The following is a 26,345-nucleotide window of genomic DNA, read 5'->3' on the forward strand; positions in this document are numbered from 1 at the left end:
ACCGGGAGCGGCACCGGGAGCGGCACCGGGAGCGGCACCGGGAGCGGCACCGGGAGCGGCACCGGGAGCGGCGGGGCAGCACCTGCCACGGGCCGGCTGTCCGTGTGTCCGAGTGTCCGTGTGTCCGTGTGTCCCGAGAGTCCGAGTGTCTGAATGTCTGAGTGTTTGTGCGGCTGAGTGTCCGAGTGTCCGAGTGTCCCTCTGTCCCAGTGTCCCTGTGTACCTCTGCCCGTCTGTCCCCGTGTCCGAGTGTCCCTCTGTCCCTGTGTCCCTGTGTCCGTGTGTCCCTGTGTCCGTGTGTCCCCGTGTCCCTGTGTCCGTGTGTCCCCGTGTCCGAGTGTCCGTGTGTCGCTCTGTCCGTGTGTCGCTCTGTCCGTGTGTCCCCGTGTCCGAGTGTCCGGCCCTGCCCCTCCCGAGCCGGGTCCCGCAGCGGCTCCCCGGGATCAGCTCCGGCCTCGGGCTCCTTTCCCCGCCGCTCCGGGAGCTGTTTTCCAGCCGCCCCAGCTCTGTTCTGCCGCTCTCCGAACAAAGTTGCGGCGCTCCCGCGAACGATGACCGCCCGTGGCCGTGCTCGCCTCTGCCTCGCTCTCTGCGCCTTCGGGCTGGCGCTGCTGGGGGACGTGTCCCTCGCTGTCCCCATGGACGAGCAGGATTATTACCTGCAGGAAATCACCAACAGGGATCATTATTACTCCTTCCCATATCCCGGGGAAGAGTTCTTTCCTTTCACCGAGCAACCGGGAGAGGAAGGACCCATCCGTGCTGCGGAGACAGGGGAGCGCCCAGGGTTCAAACCGAGCAGGAAGGAGTTAAAACAGAAGAAAAACAACAAAAAAGGAAAGTCCATTCTTGAAACGCCACCAGGTAACTTTGCGCCTTCCCCTGCAGAGTTTGGAGCCTGTTGAATCTCGCGCTGACTTTTTAGCATTAATGAATATCCAATTAATGGCAGATTTGGTAATAATAACAATAAGTGTGTTTGCGGGGGTGATGATGATGACAACACTTTAAAGTTTCATATCCCACAGAACAGAGCTGCAGAACTTCTACAAACTTTGAAACAATCTCTTTACTTGAAAGGGAAAGAGTTAAAGAGTCGGAATGTATTAATTTCTGCTGTACTCTGGGCTAGTCTGTGGACTTCTCCTTCTTAATTATTCTTAATTACACTTGGCAACTGGCTTGCTGTGAAAGCTGCTGTTCTATAAGCAAGAGAACAGCGGCAGAGTTCATAGTAAAAGGTGATTATATGTAATGACAACTCACCTTATCCCTTGTCACTTTAATCTAAGAGAGGTTTCTGAATTAATTTCACTTCTAAACCTGTGGATTTCTCTGAGATTTCACTTTGAAGCCCTCCAGAGGAAGATATGTAAGCAGAGATCTTCCTGGAAAAGACTAAGCCCTAACAAACTCAATTTAATTATTGACCACTTAAGTAAAGAAATTAAGCAGCAACAAAACCTCCTTAAAATAAAACGGCCACCCTTAATTCCATTTTCTGAAGTTTGCAGAAAGGTGATCAGCTTTTACCTCCCACTTGTTCCCATTAACACCTAATTGCACCACCCCAAAAGAGTAATTCCTTTTTGTGTTCCCCATCTGGTAGGTACTTAGGAGTGAGTTTGGTCCATGAAGTTTAGAGTTGTAAAATTTGGGGCCAGATCTCACTCCCCTACAGCTGAACTTGTCTTAACTTCAGGAGGAAACTTCATGTTGATGACTGGGGCATAGGGCACAAAATCTGTGGTTTAGAACCATCAGTACGGCAAAAAAGGGGATCAGGGGTTGTAGAGTGGTTTTAGCTTTATCCAGTGACATCCAGCAGATAGCAAACAGAATATTTTAAATTTAATGTTAACACTTAATTGAAATTAATTAGCATTTGTGCAGCAAAAATATGGGCTTTTGTCCTAATAAACAGTGGTAAGAAAATGTAATTTCTAACATCGGGAGAACCATTTGTGGAGCAGGCAGTGTGGCTTGTCAGGGTAACTCCAGGCAGAAGTCAAAGGTGGTGGCACCTTTTCTGGGGAGCAGAGACATGAGACATCCATATCCCTGTCTCCTCATGTTGGAAAAACCCTGTTCTACAGGAGCAGGGCAACCGAGAGGCGTTTCCAAGGAATTTGTTCCATTATCAATCTCGTAGAAGTTTGAGATATAAGAGATGTAAAATTCAATGCCATTTTATCAGAACCCAACCTATTTCTTTGTTATAATACCTTATAAATGTTTTTCAGTCTCGTTAGCTATTGCCACACAATGCTGCTACTACTTCTAACCCAAATCACCTGTTCTTTTACCCCACTTTCTCTTGCTACAATGCATCTTTCCCAGTTCTAATTCTCCAAAATATCTGGTCTGTTTGGGAGGCCATCATTTGAAACTTGTTTCCAGTTCAATTTCTCTCTCAACAACATCTTCTCTATCCCATGGCCTTTCTAAGTCAGCACACCTTACCTCAGAGTTTGCACACAACAAGACTCTGTGAGCTTTCAGTCAGGCTTTCAGAATCCTCCACAAATCCGTGTCTCACATCTCCTCCTCTTCCTTTTGAAACGTCTCTCAGTTGCCCCATCTCTCTAGAGCTGGGTTTTTCCAACATCCTCAGGCTCCAGCAGCTTCCCAAGGGGATGGCACTGCCTGGCCCATCTCAAGGACTGCCTTATCAGGTTTGGTATCTCAGTATGGTCATTGCAGTCCACAGACATCATCTGAGAATGTTCTTCTTTCAGTGTCTCATTTGTTGGTTTTTTAAACAGAGGAAAGAAAGGCTTTGCTTTCCACCACCCCTGACTGAATCAGGTGGATTGTGACAGGACAAAGGGGAACTTCCCACTGCCAGAGGGCAGGGTCAGATGGAAAATTGGGCAGGAATTGTTCCCTGTGAGGGTGGGCAGGGCTGGCACAGGGTGCCCAGAGCAGCTGTGGCTGCCCCTGGATCCCTGGCAGTGCCCAAGGCCAGGTTGGACACTGGGGTTGGAGCAGCCTGGGACAGTGGAAGGTGGCAGGGCATGGCACTGGATGATCTTTCAGGTCCCTTCCAGCCCAAACCATTCCATAAATTCATGGCCATGGGAAACACTTGGTTATTAAAGTGTAACCTCTGTAATTAGGTTTTTGGTTCCTCATTGTGGTGGAGACAATCAAGATTTCCGTCCTGCCGTGGGATGTTCTGTAGTTCTTCTCTGCTTTCACCTTCCCTGTTGGCTTTTTCCCAATTTTCCCAGCACTTGGGGATTCACACTTGCTCCAAACATGACAATGATGAGAAGAGAATCCAATCCATGAGGGCAAAGTTAATTTATCTTTACAGGCAAGCATTTTCCTCCTTTCCCACCTGCTGCAACGAGCACAGGGGGAGAGGCTCCTGATGCACCACCAAAAGCAGCTGGAAATGGTTCAGTCCCTCCTTCCACAGCAAGTTTGGGCTCTTTGGACACAGCTGAGCTTCCAAGCTTTCACCAGCCATGTGCAAAAAGATGTTTCAAAGCCTCTGAGCTTTAAAAAAAATAGCCAGAGGTACAACAAGCGACTGATCTTCTCCACCAAACTCCTCCTGATTGACATCAGCTCAGCAAACTGGCTGCTGGACTTATTTATATGGGAAAATTCAGTGGATTTCCCTGGGAGCAGCTGGACAATTTTAAGTGCAAGAGGCACAGTAAGCCCTGAGGTGAACGCCCAGTGAGGAGAGTGGTCACTGCTTGTCACAGACGTGAGTGAAAACAGGAGGGTTTCAGCAGGAAGTGTCAGCCAGTTTGAGCTGCAGTGTTAAAAGTTCTGTAATATTGAAAATTTCTCTTCCCTTCTCCCCCAGAGGCAGGCAAAGGCAAGGTCCTGCTGGGACAGTAACTCTGATGCTTAGTGCCATTGTCCCCATGTCACCAGGGATCAGTTTGGAGTGAAGATCTGACAATCTGGCCCTCCAAGAGATGTTTAAATACTAATACACACCGATATTTACTCACATTTGGATGTTAAGAGGCCAGCTAGAGGTAATAATAGCAGCTGTCAAACAGATATCAATAACAATAACCATAAATCTGGCTGGGCAAGAATGTGTTGTGCTTACATGTACACAACTGTGTTCATGCATCTCTCCAGAAGTGGAATTAATTTATTGGACATGCAGTAAATACCGAAATTTGGGGTATGTGATGCTCGCTGGCAGCCAGGACATGTGGGATGAATTAGTTGTAACAAACAATAGCCTGGCTGGGAGCTGGGATGGGGAAGGAGGAGCAATGGGAATGTGTGATGTGCCCTTTGGCTGAGCAGCTGGTCCTGATCAACCCCAGCTTTGAATCCAAGTGGAAATCTTTGATTCCAGTCTCAGGGACATGGCACTAAACAGATGACACACACTCCATTTGTTTCAGCTAATTACTGAAGGTGGCCAGAATATAGACATTTGCTGCCTGTGAAATATTGATGTAGAAAGAAATCCAATTGGTGCCAGGGCGTTCGCAATTGTTTTGTTTGAAGTGTTAGACTCAATATTTGCAAATAGTCAATTCAGGTAAAAGTTAAAAGTATCAATGTGCCTCTTGGCCCTTTAAATGCCTCACAAATTAAGTGGTACTAGGTCATCCTTGGAAGGCAAACAGTTGGATTGACAGGTTTTGTGTTTATAAACAGATTTCCATTTTCTAATCCCATCCTTGTTTGTATAGGCCTCTGTCCAAAGCCCATTCAAATCAGTGGAAAGAGTCTTGTTAACATCAATGTTTTTCTTTTATGAGGCTTTTAATAGAGTTTGATACATGATGCCTCCGCTACCATCTGTGGGGCAGGTCCCTTCAGAGTCTGGGGGTCTGACTACAGGCAAAAATTCATCATCAAGTGATTTATGGGGCTGAGGTGCCCAGTAACCACCTCAGTGTGGGCAAATCTGCCACAATGAAGTCTGTAATTGTTTTGATTTGATCTATAAAACCTAAACTTGTACTTCTTGTAGAGCCATCCCTCAATTCTGAATAAATTTAGAAAATAAAGGAGTGATGTTTATTTGTGTGGCAGTGCTCAGAGTGGGGCTTGGAGCACATTTGTTCTATATTTCACAGATCTCCCAGTGTTTGATCTCTGCACAGCCCAACATTTGTCTGCGTTTAGCTGAAATCAGGATTTCCTTTGTCTCGTCTCATTTGGTGCTTTCCCCAGGCTTGATGAAACTCCTCAGATGCAGCAGTGTTTGCTCCAGATTTGCTTATTTTTCTGCATTCTTGCCACCCGTTCAATAATGCAGTTCTTGAGGGGTTTGGTTTGTTATTTCTTTGTAATTCATGCAGTGCTTAGGATGGGCCAGGTCTTTTCTGGGACATGTGTGTGAGGAGGAGTCAGTAAGGGAAGGCAAGGAGAGGATAAAATGGACAGAGCAGGCAAACATGGAAATAATCCAGCAGAGAGAGTTTGAATTGATAAAAATAAACTGATAGTACTTTAATTGAGATGTTTATGAAGATAATGAAAGCTTGGAGGGAGATCAGTGAGTGAATGAGGAGGGAAAGCTGAATCATGGGGATGTTATTCAGAAAAACTGGAGATATTTTGGTGTGAAATGGGGGCGAAGCTCTGGAGAGTGTGTGAAGATAAAAACATGACAAGGTTTGGGGTGTTACTGCCATTTCTGTGGTGATTTTGTTCACTAGGAAGGAGAAATGGCAGAGTGACACGTAAGGCATTGAGCTGACAGCTGAAAGCACTTGAGACCTGGTCACCAAGATAAACCAGCACAGAATTTCTCATGTGCTGCTCTTCTCCAGTCCTTTGGTGTCCCATCTCTTAAATCAACCTTCTCTGAGCAGCCCAAAGTGGAGCACTCCTGTGACCTAGAACACAGATCTTAATATTAAAGCTTTTGCTTAAACTTCTCATAATAAGAACTCTTTAAGAATGAACTTCCTGGCCCTAAGTGGATATCCCATGAATTTTAATATGACCTGCACTGCATCCTAATTGCCACGTGTGACGAGCAATGTGGCTTTTAATGAGCTTTCTTTCATCTACCAGCCTCTATTTTCTCCTCAGCACTTCTAAAACACGCAGAATAATGAAGTGTTCACTATTCCATTTAAGAGCCCATCCTTTAAAGAATGTCACAACAAAAGAGGACAAGAGATGACTAAGAATGAACAATGAGCAATAGCCTCAAAATTGGCCAAACCTTTTTGATTAGCATCTTTCCTTTCCCGTGGCTTCAATGAATAATGTAACATGAGAAAGAAAAAAAATGGGAATAAACACATTTGATTATGCCAGAGAAAACCACTTTCAAAGATAATTCTTCCAGCAGCCTTCTCTGAATTCAACCCCATGTTTCAGGTGAGAAAAATATCTCTTTAAAAGCATCTCTTTAAAAGGGAGATGATTTCACTGAATAGGTTTTAATAGTCTCGACCTGAGCCTGGAGTTGTTCCTGAAATGCCAGCATATTATGAGACACTCATTAGCTGGATTCAGTCTTGGGCTTTAATGTTATTATCTGTTCAGTCAGCTGGCTAGACAGGTCAATCCCGTGGCTCACAACCAAATTTCACTTATTTCTTTTGGGTTTGGAATGAAGATTTCTGTCAGCTGCATGAGCTTCAAATCTGTCAAAAAGATGAAGTAGTGGAAGTAGAAGCTGTGGTGCAGAAGTAGTAATTTCCTGAGTTTTCAATGTCTGAGCTGGGATTTTTAAGTCTTGCCCAATTCACTGTCTGTGTAAAAAGCAAACTACCAAAGGACTGGTGGTCTGAGTACAGAGTTGGGATTTAAGCGTCGTGTTCACACAGTGGTTGCTTGTGATTTTATTGTTATTATGCAAAGGACGCTCTGGGTTTGGTCTTCTTGTCAGGCCTCTGGTGAGGTGATGTCTTGTGGGATTATATGGTCTATGTAAATAGAAATCTGTGCCTTTAACACTGGGCACTCAAGGAAAATGGGAGCAAACAAAGCTCTGATGTAGTTAAAGTTACTTGCCTTTTAAAGTGCAGTTTTAAATTCAGTGCCTGGAAAATGAGATGAGGATGTTCAGGAGTAACTGGCCAACCCAAAGATGGCTCTCCACCACTTCTGCTCTCTGATTATTTTCCTGATGAGGGTTCCTAAGCCACCAATTCCTGCATCTTTCAGGGTCAGGCCTTGCTCCTCTGGAGCCTTCTTCTGACTATTTCAGCCTCAAAAGTCGTTTGGTGGGGTGTTTGCATATCTAACCAAGTGATGAGAAACACCCACATTAAACCATGAGTAAAACACACTGCAGTGTTAATTCATTACTTCTGATGCAACCACATTTATAATTTCCTCATGGCACAGGAAAAAGAACATTTATGATTCCATTTTCCTGCTGTTTTAACATCCCAGTGTGGGCAGGAGCGCGGTATTCTGGCTGTCTGCTCTGTGCTGGGAGGGATGGAACACTACCAGAGAGGAGCAAGGCATTTTATTCTTCATGCACTTGCCAGGCAGTGCTAAATCAACTTGACAGGTGTAAAAGGAGAACTGCTTCTCTTTTCTACCCGTAGCTAAAAATGGCAACGAGACAAAGGTGAGAAAAACAAGGATAATGAAGAGATGCCAGATGGTGACTCAGGGTGCCTGTGGAGGCATCGAGGGGAGTGTGTGCAGATCACTTAGGGCATCCTCAGAGCACTTGGGTTTAGCTCTTAATCCCTCCAGCCCTACTCGAATCGAATGACAAAGGATATTCTGGTGAATCTAATAGATACCTAAAGTCCTCTTTTGGACAGAAAGTGCTTCCCTTCTGGTGGAGAAGGCTTTGCACCATCCTCTTATGGGTTAAATGGAGTCAAGGAAAGACAAGGGCTTCATTCCTTATTTGCTCGGTGATTTACATCATTTTTGCAAACAAAAAAAGGCTTTAAAGTGACTTTCTGATTCTGGAGGGGTGGTTAAAGGAGCTGTCTTGTAAGTGGGAATCAGCTCCAATAGTTTGTGAAACGTATTTTATAACAATACATTTCGAAGAATTCCATGAGATAATACTACTTTGTCAGGAGTGGGGAAACTAATTTTACTCTTGGCTTAGGAAGAATGAGTAATTTCCTCTTCTGACACACAAATGCCCCCCAGACCTGCACTGCCTGGGCTCTGTGGGGCTGCATTGCTGGGATTTGACATTGCAGAAGAGTGATAAAAAGCTGTCAGGCTTCAGAGGACCACAGTGACTTCCAGTAGCTGTGACTCATGGCTGGGGCTGAGTTGATTTAGGAGTGAAAATACCCAGATACAGGATTAATCTTCTGTTTCTTTGTGGTCATCTACCTGTAACTTGTACAGGTCTGTAAATAACAGTAAACAGTTTTGCTCCTGCTCTCACACAAGCATTAGCAGGGTGCTGTAATTGCAAAAGTGCTGCTGCATCCAACATGCCAAGCAAGGAACACAGTAAAAGCTGTGTATGTAAGTTAAAGAAAGATCACAGTTACATGTCTTTTTATTTTCTGCTACACAGTGTACCTGCTCTGACACAAAAAATGTTACTTTCAAAGTGGATAGTGGAGGTGATTCATTGAGCTTTTTTATAGGGGGGGGGTTTAATTACTTACAGATTTATTTCGTGGTTTACTTTTTTTTTTTTTTTTTAATGAATTGCCAGACAGACTTCTTGTGTGACTGTGCATCAGCCTGGGGCTGCTGGTGAATTATTTAAGGTATGTACCTGGCAAAACTGTTCTCTTATAATTATTCCCAAAGACTACGTCCAACTGAGATCTTCCATGAAGTTGATAGTAAAGAATTACGTGTGTATCTATAGTTAGAAATTTTAAAAATATGGGAATTTTGAAAGTTCTACAATGGGACTCAGTTGGATAAAGCACCAGAGTCCTCTATTCATGTCAATTCTTAGTTACAATTTTGTTTCTCATCACAGGCTGGATGGGAAGTACCCTATCCCAGAGGACAGACCCAGTTTTATCCCAGAGTGGGTTGACTGCACTGTCTTTAAATTCCAACCAACAATTCCGATGAGAGCTCTGCCAAAAGTCAATCTGAGCTATATATGGTCTATATGGATGGCTGGTGGGGAGGCTGGAATTCCCCATGGTAGATCTGGAGTGGATTTGGATTTGTTGCAAGAACATGGGGATGTGTCCCAGCTTTCAGTGCCTGTCCCTGGAGCAGGAGGCTCTCCCCAGGTGAGGTCAGAGCTCTTACACTGCTGGGGAATAGAGGGGTGAGGACAGGAGTAGCCAGGCCCAGCACACACCCCAGCTAAGACAAAGAGAAAAGTGTCTGACAGCTCTTCTGGGGGATATTCTGTTCCTCAAGCTCCTCTGGATAGTTTTGGAGCCCAGTCCAGAACTCCTGCAGGCTCCCCAGATGAGTGGCTCGGATCCAGACCAGCTCCTTTGCCTCTCATTAGATACATGGAAGTGACAAAAAGGGACCCCAAAAATCCTGATTCCATCTTGCGGTGGAACAGAGGATTGGGGAATCATGTACAGAATCAGAAATGTGAGTGGACTCTGAGTGTTCTTCCAAAGACCTTTGGAAGTGCTGACAAAGTGAGTCCAGGTACTGTAGAAGCCAAGAGATGGATGAAAGGCCTGAGCCTCAGAGAGGAAAATGGATAAATTCCTCCACTGCCAAACTTGCAGGAATGAGGGCTGGGGGATCTGAGGCTGGTAGAGATATGTGAGATACAAAATCCTGCAGGAACATCTGATTCGTTCTGTATTCCAAATATGTACTTGGCTTTTTTGGTGCTCGAATGCCAGTCAAATGGCAATCAGACATGTGGACCCCCTGCTCTCTTACAAGAGGAATAAAGTGGGAAACTTTAAAAAATATGATTAAAATGTATGCTAGGAGGGAGTTAGTGCAGATAAAATGCCACAGAACTCTTTGAAAAAGTGGACAGAAAATAGCACAGAACTTTTCCTCTGTGGCTCTTTCCACGTTTCTGCTCATTAATCCTGAATCAGATTTTTTTTCCTTCCAATTAGGAAGTGGAAAAACGAGGAGTTTTATGCTCAGGGAAGCTTGCCTTGAAGCTTTCCCTATATTCCACAGCTTTTCAAGTGCAGAATACCTGCACTTAGCAAATACTTTTGGTTCCCGTGGATGGGAAGGAGGATGGATTCTCTCCAAGGCAGCACTGGAGTTAGTAAGTCCCAAATCATGACCTGAGCTTTTCACATTAACACATTGATGTTTTGCAGTGGAGATGAATCTCTTGGTGACAATGTGGGCACTTTTCTCCAGGGAAAGAATGTCAAACCTCACTGGTAAAAATTGGAGTTTATCTGGATGCACTCCTGAGCATTCCTCCTTGGGTCCCCAGGCTGGGAAATTCGTTGCCTTCCGCCTGGATTTTTGGGCTTTCAGCCTGGAGCAGGCAGACGTGAGTGCAGTCAGTTTTATACTCACTAATAACTCAGATTCCAATTCATTTGGAGCTCCTGACACATTTTGCCTTGAACCAGTGAGGCCTCCAGTGTGCTAAATGTGGAGACTGTGATTATGAGCCTTCGCTGGACCACGGCTGAATTGTTAAACAAAGCAGAAAAGATGTTTGGACAGAATGAATTTTGGGAATCTTTCACGGGCTGCATAAGGCTGCATGACCGTAGGAAGCTGGACTGGGGAGAAAGGAGCTCTGAACACTCAGCCATTTGGCTTGGAGAGGTGCCCACCCTTGGAGATATTTGCCTGAACCTTGCCTGAACTGCTTTGTCTCCTTTGCTCCACAGCTTGGAGCTGGAGCTTCACACCAACCGCTTAAACTCCAAACCTTCCCTACAATCCTCTCAGAGATACCCAAAAGCGATGTCTTTCTCAATTTTAACGTTTTTCTTTCTGCAGACAGGAAGTTCAGAGCCTTGAGAAAATGCTGAGTGCTCAGAATTTGAAAGGTAATGACCAGGCTTTCAAATCCACAGATTCCTGGTGCTTCCTTGGGCTTGAGGCATTTGAAAATTTGTGGAGTTATTTCCGTAGCTGACTCTTCCATGATTAGTTTGAAGGCAGGTAGAGAGGGGGAAGTGGAACAGAGAGGCTCAGGTATGTCCAAATGTCATCCTCACAGTGGAAACATGAAAGCTAAAAAGTCACCTGAGAGCTGAAATCCTTGGGAAGATGAGCAAAAACTCAGGGAATCACACCTGATGGAATGTGGGAAGGGAGAGCCTGGCTGCAGAGGGGCCTTTCTGAGCTCCTTAAAAAACCACACCTTTCTCTAAAACTATTTTGGGGAGGAATTGATTCCCTTTGCAAGCTGGGCTCTGTCCTTAGGTTTTCCATGTTTTCCAGGGATTCCTGTGCTGCCCTGGGGTTTGTCCCCTGAGTGAGCACATATTGGAGAGCTCTTCCCAAGGGAAACCCCTCTCATGCACCCCTACAATTCCATTCCTCTTTTCTTCTTTATTTATTTCTGGGGTTTGGTTTGGGGTGTGGGTTTTTTGGTTGTTGGTTTGGGGTTTTGGTGGGTTTTTTTTAAATAAAAGGCAGTACTCACACTTCCATCCAGGCCTGGATTTGATTTTCTCAGATCTCAGGGTTTTAGTTTTTGACATGTTGCTTCTTGGTGCTTTGTACTCTTAAATCCTCTGCTCTCAGGGAACTTCTCAAGGATGCAACAGCTTGGACATAGTGGGCTTTAAAGGAAACAAGAAAGCTCTGTTATATGAGTTCCTTAATCTTCTGCTTTTCTGCACTTCTGGATGTATCCAAAGAACCTCTGGTTATTTTCTGTGTGCACCTGGCCAATTTTTTATCCTGCCACTGAAGCAGTTTTCCACTGTTTGGGATTTAAATGTATGAATATAAATGTATTTCTGATTTTTAGTGCTGTCTTAGGGCTGTGTATCAAAGAATGCTCAAGAATTGAAAGAATTCTGTGTATTCAACGAATATGCAGTCTATCAAATGAAAAATCAGTTTAATGAAAAAGAGTAATTAAGTGAGAAGCAGACAACCCAACCAAACTTATTTTTTCTTTTTCTCTGCTCTAGAATTTACAAACTGATACCTTTTTAAGGGTTGGGAAGGAGTACAAAGCTTGAGTTCAGGTTTATTGTTACCACACAACTTTCCTCTGGAATCACTGTCTGGGCAACAGCTCCAGGCACTATGAAAACTTCTCTGCCTTGTGAGAAGTGTTTTGGGTTTATTAATTTCTCTTTATTATTTCCCATAAAATAATAACGACAGATGTAATGCTAGAGGAAAAAAAAAAAAAAAAAGCATATAAATGTCTAAACTTGCTAGAGCAGGCCCACCAGGTCTTCATAAAACCGAGACCTTACACTTTATAAAAGGTTTTAAACCCAAGCTGGATTGGTTTGAGGTATTTCCTGTCATAGGGCTCCTTATGTAGGTCGAGTATTTATCCCAGATGTGCAGGCTGGCAGAGAGCTGGCCAGGGAGGGAGAGCAGGCTGACAGCTCCAGGAGAGCTGGGGCTGGACAGAACCTCCCAGAGATGCTCCCTCAGTGCTGCTGGAGGACAAAGGGTGGGAATTCCAAGGGCTGAGGGTTGCCTTGGCCATCCCAGCCCATCTTTGAGGCTGTTGCTGGTGCATGGGGCTGTGTGTTCAAACCTTGATGTCGCCGCTGAGGAGCAGCAGGTTGTTGGGGAAGATTTCAAATCGACAAGGATGAGTTTTTCCCGAGGCAGCAGAGAGAGGAGGACCGATGATGTGGTCAGAAGGATGATCCTCACCCAGGGCTCACTGCAGATACAGAGCTGCTGCTGGTCTGCACTCCGTTGGCAATTCGAGTATTTTTAACGTTAATAATAAAAAAGGGAAAGATGACATCTCAACTCTCAGCTAAGATGATTAATGACTCGGCTGCCTAAAGGCACAGCTCCTGCTGCTTCATCAGCCTGCCTCTGGAGTTTTCTGGCCTGCACCAGGAGCTAAGTCAGAGAGAGCTGAACGGGTAAAAACAGCCTATAAACCCCAAAATGAAGAGCTGAGTGATTCTACCCACATCCATGAGTTATCCTTTGAGTTACATCATTGAAGGAAGTTTATTTGTCTGTTCAGAATCGTTTTCAACTCATTTTCTGCCTTGTTGAGGAGTAAAAAAATACAGTTTTGTCTGTGCTGGAGCTTAACTGGATTAAAATTTGAATAGCATTAAGTGGAACTGACTGGGAAGCTGCTGATTTCAGTCCTTCTCAAGGGTAAATTTAGCACTTGGGAGTGGAGGTGACTGTAGCAGTGGGGATAAAATTGAATGGCTCGTCACTGCTAATGAGAACTTCACAGTTCCTCGGGTTTTTCCTGCTCCGTGTGTGTGGGCTTCGCCTCTGAGCTCGGGAGAGTGACAAGGTGACAGCTGGGTGATATCAGAGTAGTGCCATTTGTTCCAGTGAGGACTGGGGGTTTCCAGAGGATTTCTGAAGCTGTTCTTGTGTACCTCAGCCCCAAGTGAGCAAATCTGATTCTCAGCCCCTTTCTTGTGTCCTCCCACTTGGACACTTCCTTTGGACCCCCTCAAACCCATGGTTTTTTTTCCAAAAAGCATGGCTGTGTTGCAAAATCCTCAAAAAAAACCCCAGCCAGAATTCTCAGTCAATGTGGATGTCTGGGACCAGGAATGATGGATACTTTCCAGTTTATTTATGTTAAAGAAAGTTCATGACTATGTTGTCACTCTGCCCAGGGAATGTTCTATACCAACCGTGGATATATTGGATATATTTAGTGCTGTGCAAAATTCCTGCTACAGCCTCTCATGGAGGGGAATAATTGTACCACAAGCCAGTTTCGTGCTCATACAACTTCTTATATATTTATCCTATTTTGGGCAAAATACACTCAAATTGGGTTGTTAATTTGGTTGAACTTGAGCACTTCTAAGATGTCTCATTTATTGAGGCAGGGTTGTATCTTAAGATCAGAGTTATTTCTGCCTTGATTTTATACTTGTTAAGAGCATTCCAAGTTTCCATGTTTATTTTTGATGGCTGCAATTAATGCTCTTAGTGTAGAATCTTTGCTCTTGCAGTACACCTCAGTGACCTGGTATTTTTAGCTATTTTTGGCATGAAGATGTGTTTTTAATTGTAATTTTTGTCCTATACCCAGCCATTGTGCAAGTGGTCTGTCTCAGTTTTGTTCTCTATTTTTTTGGCTAAGTCTCTTTGTTTGGCTCTGGAAGAAAGGGGATGGTTCTCATTTTTGATGGCTGCACTCAGTTTTGTGGCTTCAGCTGGAATTACAGGAAGTCTTCACCCTGTGCTTCAGGACAAAACCCCCCAAAAAAACCATCAGAAGAGACATTTTGAAATTAACAGCTCAGAATTCAGCCTTTGTCAAAGCTCATAATAAAAAAGTTAAGAACTGATAAGATATTTTTCGGGCTGGGTACTTTTGGCCACCAAAGAAAATATGTTTTCTTCAGAGTGATTAAATGATCTGCTTTGTAGAGAGAGGGGAGATGTTGGCAGATGTGGGCACAAATTGGAAGGTTCCTTGTGCCACATCACAGATGCCATCCTCTGCCAGGCTGGTGGCAGCAGAAGGCAGCTCAGGGAGTGAATGTGATGTCTGGAGTTTAGATGAACCTCTTGAGTCTGGAGGCCTGGCCAGGAAACTCCCAGGCACTCTGCAAACTCCTGCCTCCAGCTGTGCCAGGAATAATAGAAGCTCTTCCTGCTAAATGTTTTGTTGCATCTCGAGCCAGCCACAACCTGGGCTTGTGACAGAACAAAAAAAAGTGAAAAGCTAATGAGAGAAAATGAAAAAAATGTATTTTCAGAATCTCGTTTTGTTTCATGCCAGACCTGACCTAAAGAACCCAGATACTTCTTCATTTATTCTTTATTTGGTTTTTGCACCTTCCAGAGCGATCACAAGTGTTTGTTGCAGTGCTGTGATAAATATTTCCTCCTCAGAGAAGTGCCCCATGTCGAGGACCTCAATGCAACATTTGTTGCTTGTCCTACAAAAATATACAGTTTCAATGCAACACTGGCTAATAATTAATGTGGTTTTAGGATAGGAAATGTTGGCATCTCTCTAATTCTTTATTTGATCTGTGGTCTGGGACTATAATTCAGTATTTTAATTTCTGTGCAGGGGATTTGCTGTGCATTTTATTGAGTGCATTTTGCTGGTTTTGGTCTCGCAGTGCTCTGGGAATAGGTTTTTCAGAAAAAGTAAATAAAAGCGAAACATGTTTGAGGAGCTTTCAGCTGCCTCAAGGTGCTGCTTCAAATGATCTGGGGTGTAGGGTGGTCTGAATTCAGGCCAGAAAAGAAACTTGTAATTGTTGTTAGCAACACTTCAGATAGGAGCAGAGGCAGAAAACCACTCAGACTGAAATCCGTGGACATTTTTCCAGGGAAAAGCTGGGCCACAGCAAATGTGGAGTGTGAGTCATGAACATCTATGGGAATTTCACACTTCCATGGTCACATCATCAAAGCAGCAACATTTAGAGGCCAAATTTGCACACCCCCTCCCTGCCCAATGCTCTCATAAATAAATAGAAATTATTTATGTAATGTATATATAACAAATTATTTAGAAAACGGAAAACTTTATTCTGTTTAACTTAGCTGCTACAAAAGCTGCCCATCACAGAAAAGTAATCAGAAGATATTTTCAGCAAGGTGAAAGTTGTCAGAAATTTGCTTTTTTTCTGTTATTTCACCTTGCAGGTGCGTTGCAGTATTAAAGTACTTTGCATTCCTGTGACCCAAGCATAACTTCAGCCACAGAAATTAGACTGCCAGAGTTCCCATTAAGAGTTTCTGCTGTTGGAAGATGAATTATCAGCCACACTTTTCATAGGAAAACCTCTAAATTTAGCTGCTAGGGCAAAAGATATGATACTGGCCTCATTAAGAAATTTTTGTGCAAGACCATAAAGACCCAAGAACGGCATAATGAACATTAAAGTCTTAATTCCCACAGAAGATGCACTTCTTTGTGTGCTTTATTTGCCTGTATCTGTAGGTAAATTCACACTTTGCCTGTTAACTGCATGTTGAGGTGTTTTGTTTAAGCAAGACTTAAATCCTGTATCTCCCCTGGGACAGGAGATTGTCAGACTGCACCAAGCTGATGTTTCTCCATTTCCAGATCCCAGAATCTCTGCTCATGAGCACTTAGAGCAGCACTGGTAGGAACTGAAGAGGATTACAGGGATGGCTCTTATGGTACAGACTGAAGAGGAAACATGATGCTTCTCCCTGTCCGTTTGAAAAGCTGAACGTATTCCAGAACTGATGGAAAAAATTCTCTTCAAGTTAAAGAATTGTTTGTCTGCTTTGCCTCTGAAAGAGGAGGACAGGATGATTTCCTAAATGCATCTTTATCAGATACAACAGCCATAAAGGCAATCTGGATTTATCTGCTATCCTTTATTTAGACCAGGAGGAAATAAAATAAGTGAACAGTTTAGGCAATAGAGATGAACACAAGTGTTTCCCTTGCTAATACAGTTGTGTGCTGCAGAACAGCTAAAATTGCAGCACACAGCTGTAATTATACTGCAGGAGTGAAAAACACACTGGCTCTGCAAAAGGTGGGTTTTTTTCACCAGAGTTTCAATAGAAGATGCAGCAGCCATAGGACAAAGCCAACATGAGGATGAAAGTGCTTTCAAATATCCCCCCTCATGCTGAGATTGCCAATTGAGCCCCTGCTGCCTTGAGGAGGGAGCTCAGCTGCACATCCAGGTATTGTTCTTGCTGTAGGCAAACCTGGAATAAGAGGTAAATTCCAGTTTCAAGAGATGAGGTGGAGGCTGAGCTGAGTGTTCCTCCTGCTGGTTTTTGGGGACAGGGGATTTCCCAGGTAGCAGAAGTGCCTTGGAGCCCTGGCTGGGACTCTGGGGAGAGGAATAATTGACAATAGTGGCCACTGATTTGTGGCCATTGAGCATTGCTGGAGGAAAGCTGTTCTGGACTGCAAACCTCACACAAGAACACACCTCCACAGGCAAATTCAACTCAGAATCCCTGTCTCTTTTTACAGCTTGGAATTAATTAATTTCATCCACACCTTTTATTAATGGCTGGTTTCTGAAGTGATTACCTCTCCATGGCTGCAAATCACACACAAAATAATGCTTGAATATGGGTCAGGAAGGAAGAAATGTCCACAGCAGCCCCTTCCCTGCACCTTCAAGCTTCATGTTTGCTTTTTGTCTCTCTAAACCAGAAATGCATTTATTTAGTGAGTTCTTATGTGCACAGGACATACATTTCAATGTCTCAAAGCCACAGTTGAATTCCCTGGGTTTTCTAATGATTAAATTTTCAGCTGGTTAAAGAAACAGCCGAATAACTGGGTCATTTCCAGCTGAATCCATTATGCAATAGATTCACACAATTCTCTGGTCATTCTTGCTGTCCAATTTCTGTTGCTTCCCCCAAGGTTTTTTCAAACTGGCATAGAGAGTACAAAATCATTAAGACAGCCCTGCTGATTGGGTGGCAATTTTCATTGTTTCATGAAATATTTCTTCAAGTTAAATCAAATGTATTAAAGCAATACTTTAAAAAGTTACGTTTTTATGAATGCCATAAATCAGTTTCTTTTCCTGTATGTTTTTCAAAACTAGGCTGTCCTGGTTATCTCCAGTAGCTTTAAGAAGCAGGGGACACACACCCAAACAAAATAATTTATCCAGAATTAAATTCACAGTATGATTCAAGTTCAGTGGATTTTTTTTTTCCCCAGTGGTGATATGGCAAATTCAGGTGGATTTTGTTGTATTATAAAGAGTAAATTTGAGGTAATCAGAAGAGGCTCTGTTGGAAAATTTGTTGCCACCATTTCTGAACATTAAGAATTGTTGTTCTGATCTACATGCTCCTCCTTTCATCCTTTTATTGATGTTGGAATTCTTATGCATGTGGAAAACATGTATATTCCTAAAGTGTTAATATTCAAATCTTATAAATAGAAGTCATAATTTTATTTTAAAGCAGAATTAAAAGTCTTCTCTTGTGGAAAACTGCATGAATTCCGTACATCCAAGCTGCTGCAAACAATAGTCTTGATGATTCCAAGAATATAATCCCCCTGCAGGGTTACACAGATGGAAATATCTAAAGGTCTTCGAATGCAAATCTTGCTGCTCTGCTCCCAGTTTGGGATGTCCACTGGAGAAAGAAGAGCCAACAGTGGAAGAAAGTATTTTAATTAATTTTCAGTCAACTATTGGAGCAAAATATTCAGGTTTTTTCCTTACCAAGATAAAAGAAAAGAGAATGATTTGGTTAGTTAGTGAAGTCACAGCTTAAAGTCTAGAGAAAGCAAGAGTTCTGTTAATTTATGTGGATAACTGTAAAAAATAAATTCCAGGATACTCTGGAATTGATGGTAAAGATCCTCATGATTTCACTTGGAATATTGGAGAGTGTCTTGAGCAGATTGGGAAGGAGAATGCTGTGAACAATGCACTGCTGGCTTTTCATCAGTGACCAGTTCTGCCTGTGGTGGTCCCTCCCTGCTCACACAGCCCAGCTTTGGCTTCACTGACAGCTCCTGATAGATGGAGCATTTCCTGATACTCACCTGGCAATCTGATGCATCCACACACAGCTCAGTATTTCATCCCTGAAAAATAAAGAGCAGTCAAGTGCCTTTCTCTGAGATCCATGTGAACATTTATTATTGAGCTTCAATTTCTCTAGAAACAAACATCAAAATACTCTGGGAATTTTTTTTTTGTCAGCCTGGCAATACCAGTGTTGCAGCTTAAATCCACAGGCAGCCCAGGAATTCTGCAGCTTTATAGTGAATTAATAACATTTCATTCTGGATAAAACCAACCCCACTTCTCGTACCTGCATGGGCAGGTGAATGTCACTGCAGGGGACCTCAGCCAGGCTCAAAAATGGTGCATTTCCCACAGGTTTCATCCAAATAGGATTTTGCACAGCCAAGAGCAGTGGTGGATGGTGACTGTACATCCCATGGAGCAGGGATGTGACACCTGGGGCAGCTCCATGAAACTTTGCTGCAGTTTGGCAGCAGAGAACAGGATGTGGGACACAGAAACTTTTCAGCTTCTATTTTACAGCTCCCAGCAGGAGCTGCAGATGGCCCCTTGCCTTTGGTAGGGGCAGCATAAACACTGAATTAAATGACATTTCATTAACTGAGCATGCAAAACAGCTTGCTTTTATTTCTCAGCTGCCCTTTGTTTTCAGCTCAGGTAGTTCTGGGTAACTTTTGGATGTGGGGAATGTTGGGATTGTTCACAGAGCAATATACACCAAAGTGCCAAAGCACTCTCAGGATTGCACCGTGAGATTGATTTCCAAACTTGCCTCAAGGACCAAACTTGTTAAAAAAAGGCAGGCAGGCAGTTCCCAACGATGTAATTTACTCCCAGCAGAGACCTGTCAGAGCCTGAGACTTCTTCCAGTTGGGGTATGATGAAAGATGCAACACTCTATGAGGAAATGAAATTAAAACAATCAGACAATCAAACCCGAATCCTCCCAGCTATTCCTTCCTCTGGCTTTCATTACACATCCTGTATCTTCTCTCTTTTGTATAATTGAATTGAAAGCTCTTTGAAATGGGGAACTGTCTACATTTCAGCTCTTATGTAAGACTCAGAGCACTGTTGGTACTTTAGAAAATACATTCATTTTTAGCTTTTGTCTTTACTACTTCTGAAGGAGACATTTGGCCCCGGATTTGTGTGAGAACTTCCTGAGGATGAACAAAGAACCAGCAGCGTGAATTGACAGCCTGTAATGTTTTTTCCTGAGGGATTTTAGTCGGTTGTGAACTAAGGAGGAGTCTGGGAAATCTCACATCTTGCCAGTTTGTGCCTAATAATGCCAAACTTCACCTGGAAGTTAAATATAACCAGGAGGAGATTCTGAGGTACGTTCCCACTGTCCGGGGCAGGGTCCCAGTCCCTGGAGGGATTTAACAGAGGTGTGGCTGTGGCACTTGGGGACCACAGTGGTGAACATGGCAGTGCTGGGGGAATGCTTGCACTTGATGATTTTCCAGGGCTTTCCCATCATTTAAGTATCTTTCATACTTTGATCACCTCTTGACATTTTGGTGAGTGGTTAAAAAGCCAAACGTTTGTCTGATAATCACAAAACGGATTTTTCCCAACCTCTTCTCTTCCAAAGCCAGAGCTCCAAGCACTGCTTTGCTAAAGTAATGACATTTGCTTTTCTGTCCTCAGGGATGTGCAGAATTTGGGGCTTAGAGGGATGGTCCTTGGTACAAAAATTGCTCTGTTTGTGCTGAATCACCACCTCTGCAGAGCTCAGCTCTCTCTGGGCTCCCAGACCTCTGGAGCAGATGCTGTTGTGCAACAGGAGGGACTCTGAGTGAAGTTTCCAGAACGGATTTTAATTAGAAACATAACTTCATACAGTAGCTTGGAATGAGTACAGGGATGGGGGAAAAAAAAAAAAATCCAAGCAAGAGATGAAAAAGAAAACACCACAAAGAAAAAGGGAGTTTTTTCTGGTGTTTTGTACTGAAAAGCACTTGACAGGAAACACTGTGCGTGTCTCTGAGAAACTGAAGCACAGAGCAAGCAATAATAACTATCTGAGCCCCTGGAAACGGTGTAAATCTGCATTGCCTCATTGATTTTCCTGGAGCTGCCATTTCTCATTGACCTCAGCCCTGCTGTGCTCGTTTGTCCCAGGGAGGACCCTGGCCAGCTTGGCACTGCTGAAATCCAGAGACTTTGAATACTTGTTTGTTTTGTGTTGTTTTGGGCTTTTTTTTTTTTTTTTTGTTCTTGATTTTTTTTTCCTGTTTAATTAAAATTTAATCAATCTTTTGTTTTGTAGATTGCCCTCCACTTGGTCTGGAGACATTAAAAATTACTGACTTCCAGCTCCACGCCTCCACAGCGAAGCGCTACGGCCTCGGGGCGCACCGGGGAAGGCTCAACATTCAGGTAACATCAATTTGGGGTTGGTTTTTTTGTTGTTTTTTTTTTTCCTTTCTCCTGAGTGGGAGAATGGCTCCAGGTCGTGCTGCCGAATAAAGAGAACCAGGGGATAGTTATTGCTTCTGACTGCTTTGTCAGCTCATGTAATTCAAATGAAGGGGAAACACTGGGGTGGTGTAAGGGAGTGAGTTTGATGGATAACCTTTGGGTCCGTGGGCTGGTTGGGGAAAGCTCCAGACTTGGTGTGCGAATGCAGACAGACCTCTGTGAGCAAGCAAAGGTGGGGCAGCTCCATTCCCAGCTCCACATCATCCCAGCTCCCTTCACAACCAGCCTGCAAGGAAGCTCTCACAGCAAGTTGCTTTTTATTCTTTGTTGTTTGCTTGCAGTTAATGACAGTGGTTAATTGAAAGTGTGGTTTCAAGTGAAACCCTTTCCCTAAGGCAGGTTGGTTTTTTTTTCAGAAGTAATGATTATACCATCCAAAAGCTCTCTAACATACAGTCCTGTTTAGCTTCTTTTGTTTATGATTAAAAATGTGTTTAGGTGCTTTGCAGGACCAAAGTTTTCCCATTTCTCGTGTTTCAGTTTCCCACTTCGTTATTTGGGCTGTTCTCTGAATTACAATCTGTCCAGACTAAAAACGTTACTTTGCATGATAAAACGCAGCACTTAAAGTCATAAACAGGATATCACCACCCAGCCAACACTGAAAGACCTCTGAAGTTTATTTACTTTGTTGTCTTTCATTATTAGACCCCTCCATTTGTGTTTTCTCCCCAGCTGAAGGGGTTTGATGCTCAGGGGGATAAGGCTGGGACTAGGAGGGATGAGCTTCCCTCTGGAAGAGGGATCATGACCCTTGGTAAAAATCCCATTGTGCCTCTACACAAACATCTCTCTGAGCTTCTCTCTGCAGAGAAGACTTGCACACCCCTCCTGATTTTTTATTTTTTAATTATTTTCAGTGTTTGTTTTAATGTATTAAAGTGTTTTAGAAAGCTCAGGAAACCACTTTGGAAAAGCCAAAGCACAGAGGTGGGAATGGGCTCTTCCTTTCCAATCCAATGGGGTTGTGTGCAAGGTGAGGTCTCACCTGCAGCCTTCAAATTTATTGTCTTTGGAGAGCCCACTGAGGAGTTGCTTATTTCCTTGGTATCTTCTGCTAGGAAAAAAAAAACCCCACATGATCACAAAAATGGAATGCAGATGATATTCAGGGAGGTTCTAGAGGAATGCTCATTTATTTTATTACAGTCTTGTTTATATAATGGCATAAAACCAAGGACTGTGATGGAAACCTCTGAGTTCTCTGTTGGTTCTGGCTACTTGCTTTTCGTGCTGCTGTTGAATTTATTCAATCACAAGTTCAATTTATTTAATCACAAGACCACATTGGCTTGGACCAGGAGTTCATCCAGTCCTGTCATCACCAGTAGTGTGTTAAAATAAATAAGAGAGGTGATAAATAAATATGTAATATATATAAAATAAATAGAGTGTTACCAATGGCTGATTTTTCCTCTAAATATAATCCCCAGGGAAGCCAAGGGCACAGTCTTTTACTGGGAAGCAAAACAGAAGAAAAATGGTGCTCAGCTCTCCCCAAAATTTCCCAAAGCTTGGATTAGACCTTTTTTTTTTTAAACCTCTACTGAAACTATAGATCCAGTAATTCCCTAAACCCTCTCACCCCACAGGGTTACTACAACTGTTAAAAAGATTTGGCTTGCCTTAATTTTTCTATAAAACCAGGGATTCTTTTTCGGGCTTAGTTAAAAATGAACAGCACTAAAACTTTTCTAAACCTGGAATCTGCAGGTCCCTGTCACTGGGGTTTCAGTCCCCCTGTCACTGGGGTTTCAGTGCTCCGTTTTACTCTGCACAAAGATTCCTGAGTTTCAGTCATATTTAGAGGGAATTTGCTCTAGGCAGGGACAGGTACAGCATGTGGCTGATGTGTCAGGTGGGTAATGAGGTCCCTGGTGAGTTCTCTTTGCTGCTCAGCACAGGAGGTTGCAGCCTGCTGGGGAAAGGCAAAAGGCACTCAAAGGGATTTAAACTGCTGTGTTTTCCTGCTGCTCGGAGCTGTATGGGAAGGAAAACACTTGGCCCAGCTCAGGAACACTGATGTGCCACTGGGATTCTGTCAACGTGTTGTACTGTGGGTATGGTGACAGGCAATTCCATGGGCTGCTGCCCTTGTCCAGTGATCTGGATATCCCCACAGAGCTGTCACAGTGTTCGTGGGACTGTGGTGTTCCTCCCTGAAATAATACAAAATCCTCTCTCTGCCCAAACTCATCATCTGATGCAAAGTCAGCTGAGAAGCTCAGGGCTCTCCCCAGGTAACTGGCACTGCCTCAATTCACAGAGAATTTGCAGAGTAATTAAGTTTTTCAAAAGCTTTTCAAGTTTTTTGTGGTGGTTATTTTTTATTTTTTTTCCTTTTTCCTGTTTAGATTATCTGAAGCACATGAAATGAATCACTTGGTGTGTGCTTTATTCCAGAGAATTGGAAAAGATTTTGCAGGATCTGCTTCTCTTGTGCCCTTGAATTGTGTGGGATCTGATTTTCCTCCCAGTCCTGCCTGAATGTGGGGATGAAGGTGGGATTTCTCCAGGGCATGAGCCACATTGGTGTTTTGGAGATCTAACTGCAATAGTGGCACAACCAGGAGTAATTTAACATCATCAAGAGAAGTCGTGGCATAAAATAATATTAGTTGAGGCTCTCTGCCTTTGGGGATAGAGTTCATTAGTATTTGTCACTCATATGATAATTAAGAGTGGTTAAAACGTGAATAATTTGTCAAAATGTGTTTCTTTCCCTTCCTCCTTTTCCTGGTTGGAGAAATCCAAACACTGAAGATAAACCAAGTAAAGCAATCCCATGTCTGCAAAAACAGACATCTGTGTGTGAAGGAGACTCCCAGTGCCTGAGGGGGCTCCAGGAGAAGGGCTGGGGACAAGGGATGGAGGGACAGGACACAGGGAATGGCTTCCACTGCCACAGGGCAGGGCTGGATGGGATACTGGGCAGGAATTGTTCCCTGTGAGGGTGGTGAAAGACTGGAATAGATTTTCCAGAGCAGCTGTGGCTGCCCCTGGATCCCTGGCAGTGCCCAAGGCCAGGTTGGAGCAGCCTGGGACAGTGGGAGGTGTCCCTGCCATGGCAGAGGGTGGCACTGGATGAGCTTAAACATCCCTCCCAACCCAAACCATCTTGTGATTCCACGATTGTCTTTCCAGGTCTTTGTTCCCTTTGAAAAGCTGCATTATCAAATCACAAGGAAAAGACAAAATTATGGACGATTTACTGGCAGTGTGTTTCAGTTCTCCCCCACTGGCAGTGGTTGCTATAAATACCTGTGATGACTAATGCTTTTTTTTTTTTCCCCCTCCCAAACTTCCTATGGTAAAATAATTTTTTTTGATCATCCCTCTGGGAATGGAAAAGAATTTAGGCAGAGGTAGTTTGATATTTGGTGTATTTTTACTGCTGCTCCAGCTGATTTGTGGCAGAAGACTGGAATTTCTTTCTTTATTTGAATACATTTTGGTAGTATCATCTTTCTCCTCAGTATAGAAGAAGAGTTTAAGAACACTGATATTGCGAGCAAGTTTTTAATCTGCTTTGCACACATCTAATTTGGAAGAGAAACATGGATTAAATGCAAAGTCATATTATTTTTCAAGGAATTTGTAACCTTCATCCTATTTTCTGGATACCTAATAAGCAGCTGACTTGGTTTAGCTGAATTACAATTTCCAACTTTCACACTTGGGAATAACTTATTTATGAGTGACAGAAAAAACCTCTCCTTTCCTCTATCCAAAAGGGTTTTTTTTTTTCATAAAACGCATCATATTGAGAAATATTTTTGCATTTGGCTGCAAGTGAAACACAAACTGGGTTAGACTTGGAGTTATCCTTGAATATTCTGTGAAGGGAAAAAGGATTTGCTCCAGACTTAGCCCTGGCTTCCAGTTTTCATTAGCTCCTTCAGTCTCCTGCTTATGAAGATAATTTAAGTACCCATGACATAACCTGAATCTGCATTTTCCAGTAATTCACTATGGATTTTTAAAATTCAAGTAAACACCTTACTGAGGAAAGGTATCTTGGTCTGTATTATTTGATAGAATACTTGGTGATGACTGTACTCTCTCAGGACTGATCATTTTTTCAAAGACATTTAATAGGAATTCTAATCACTAAGTACTTGATTGAGTCTAGAAGTTTTTATTTTATAGAAACAGTCTTTTGAAGTGGCCATGGGGAAATAAAGCACCTTCAGAAAAAAAAAAAATACAGACTTGAAGCTTGAGAAGAGAAATTGTAGCATAAATTTATTGAGTTTTTGCCTTCAGAAACATTTCTAAAAAGAACTTCTCATTGATTTAACTCCTCTTTTTCACATAGTATTTTGTGCTGATTGGACACAAACCTGCTTCTTTTTACACAGTAACACCCTTTTATTTCAGGTTCAGAGAAGCTGATAGCAGAAAACAAGAGGGAGAAGCAGCAGCATGGTTTCTTCTTTATTTTACTTTTTTTTTGTTTGTTTTTGTTCTGGTTTGTTTTATGGTTTTTTTCCCCCTATTTAAAACCAAAGTATTTTAAGCTGTGGATAACTACAACTCCCCATATTTGATATGCAAATTTAGCTTAACTTTATTTAAACCCAGTTGAAACCATGGATACTCAAGAATGTAATTTAGGTGGGAGGGTTTTTTTTTTTTTTTAATTTTATTTTAATAAGCAGTTTTTTCACACTTTTTTCTTCTGCTTTCCACTTCTCATTGCAATGGGGAGGGGAGTTCTATTCCCTGATGAACATCACACCAGTGGGAAATATCCTCAGCTTAATAAGGACCAGGGATTGGGAGAGAGGGGGACTTGTTCTGCAGGAACTGGTGGAATTTCCCCAGCGTGAAGGGGATTAGCAGGATGCTGGTTCAAGGTGCTCTGTAGATCTTAACACTTCCTGGCAAGGTTTTAAAGCCTGAGGCTACTTCAAATTCCATCTTACTTTAAAATGCATCGAGACCTTTTCTTGCAAAGGGTTATGACTCAGGTCAGTGTTTGTATTCTCATGTTTTCACATTGTTCTGCTCTCCTTGAAGAATTTATCTCCCATTTTTAACAGGCTTTTTCTCTGGTTTGGGTTTGGTTTTTTTTATATTTTTGTACAAAAGTCTCCTTAGAATATTAAAGCTAATGCATAGAAGCAGGGGGCTGTATTTAATTTTGGCAGATGTAGGAAAACAAATAATTATCTCAGACCTGGATACCTGAGAGAATGAAAAGTTTTAGGGATTGAATCAGTGTCTTGTGTTTTGCAGCACTTCCTTCAGATGCCATCAGAGCCCTGCTGGGAAAAGGGATTCAGCACTGCATCCTCTCTAAGTTAGAGCCACACATTTGGGTAGAAACATCTGTAAACCTCTTCATTTTCATTTGGGAAATATGTAACAATA

The 26,345-nt window shown here is 42.9% G+C and overlaps 1 protein-coding gene across 1 annotated transcript in view; it reads left to right on the plus strand.

The window, feature by feature from the left end:
• The first annotated feature begins 551 nt into the window (after positions 1–551).
• The window catches only part of CPXM2 (carboxypeptidase X, M14 family member 2), a 68,778-nt gene continuing 42,984 nt past the window's right edge, over positions 552–26,345 (plus strand). The window contains exons 1-2 of the mRNA XM_066323449.1: positions 552–864; positions 20,758–20,867. Of these exons, the coding sequence (XP_066179546.1) occupies positions 552–864; positions 20,758–20,867 (423 nt within the window). The remainder of the gene's footprint in view (positions 865–20,757; positions 20,868–26,345) is intronic.

This window comes from Sylvia atricapilla, chromosome 8 (assembly GCF_009819655.1).
Source record: "Sylvia atricapilla isolate bSylAtr1 chromosome 8, bSylAtr1.pri, whole genome shotgun sequence".
Classification (NCBI taxonomy): Eukaryota; Metazoa; Chordata; class Aves; order Passeriformes; family Sylviidae; genus Sylvia; species Sylvia atricapilla.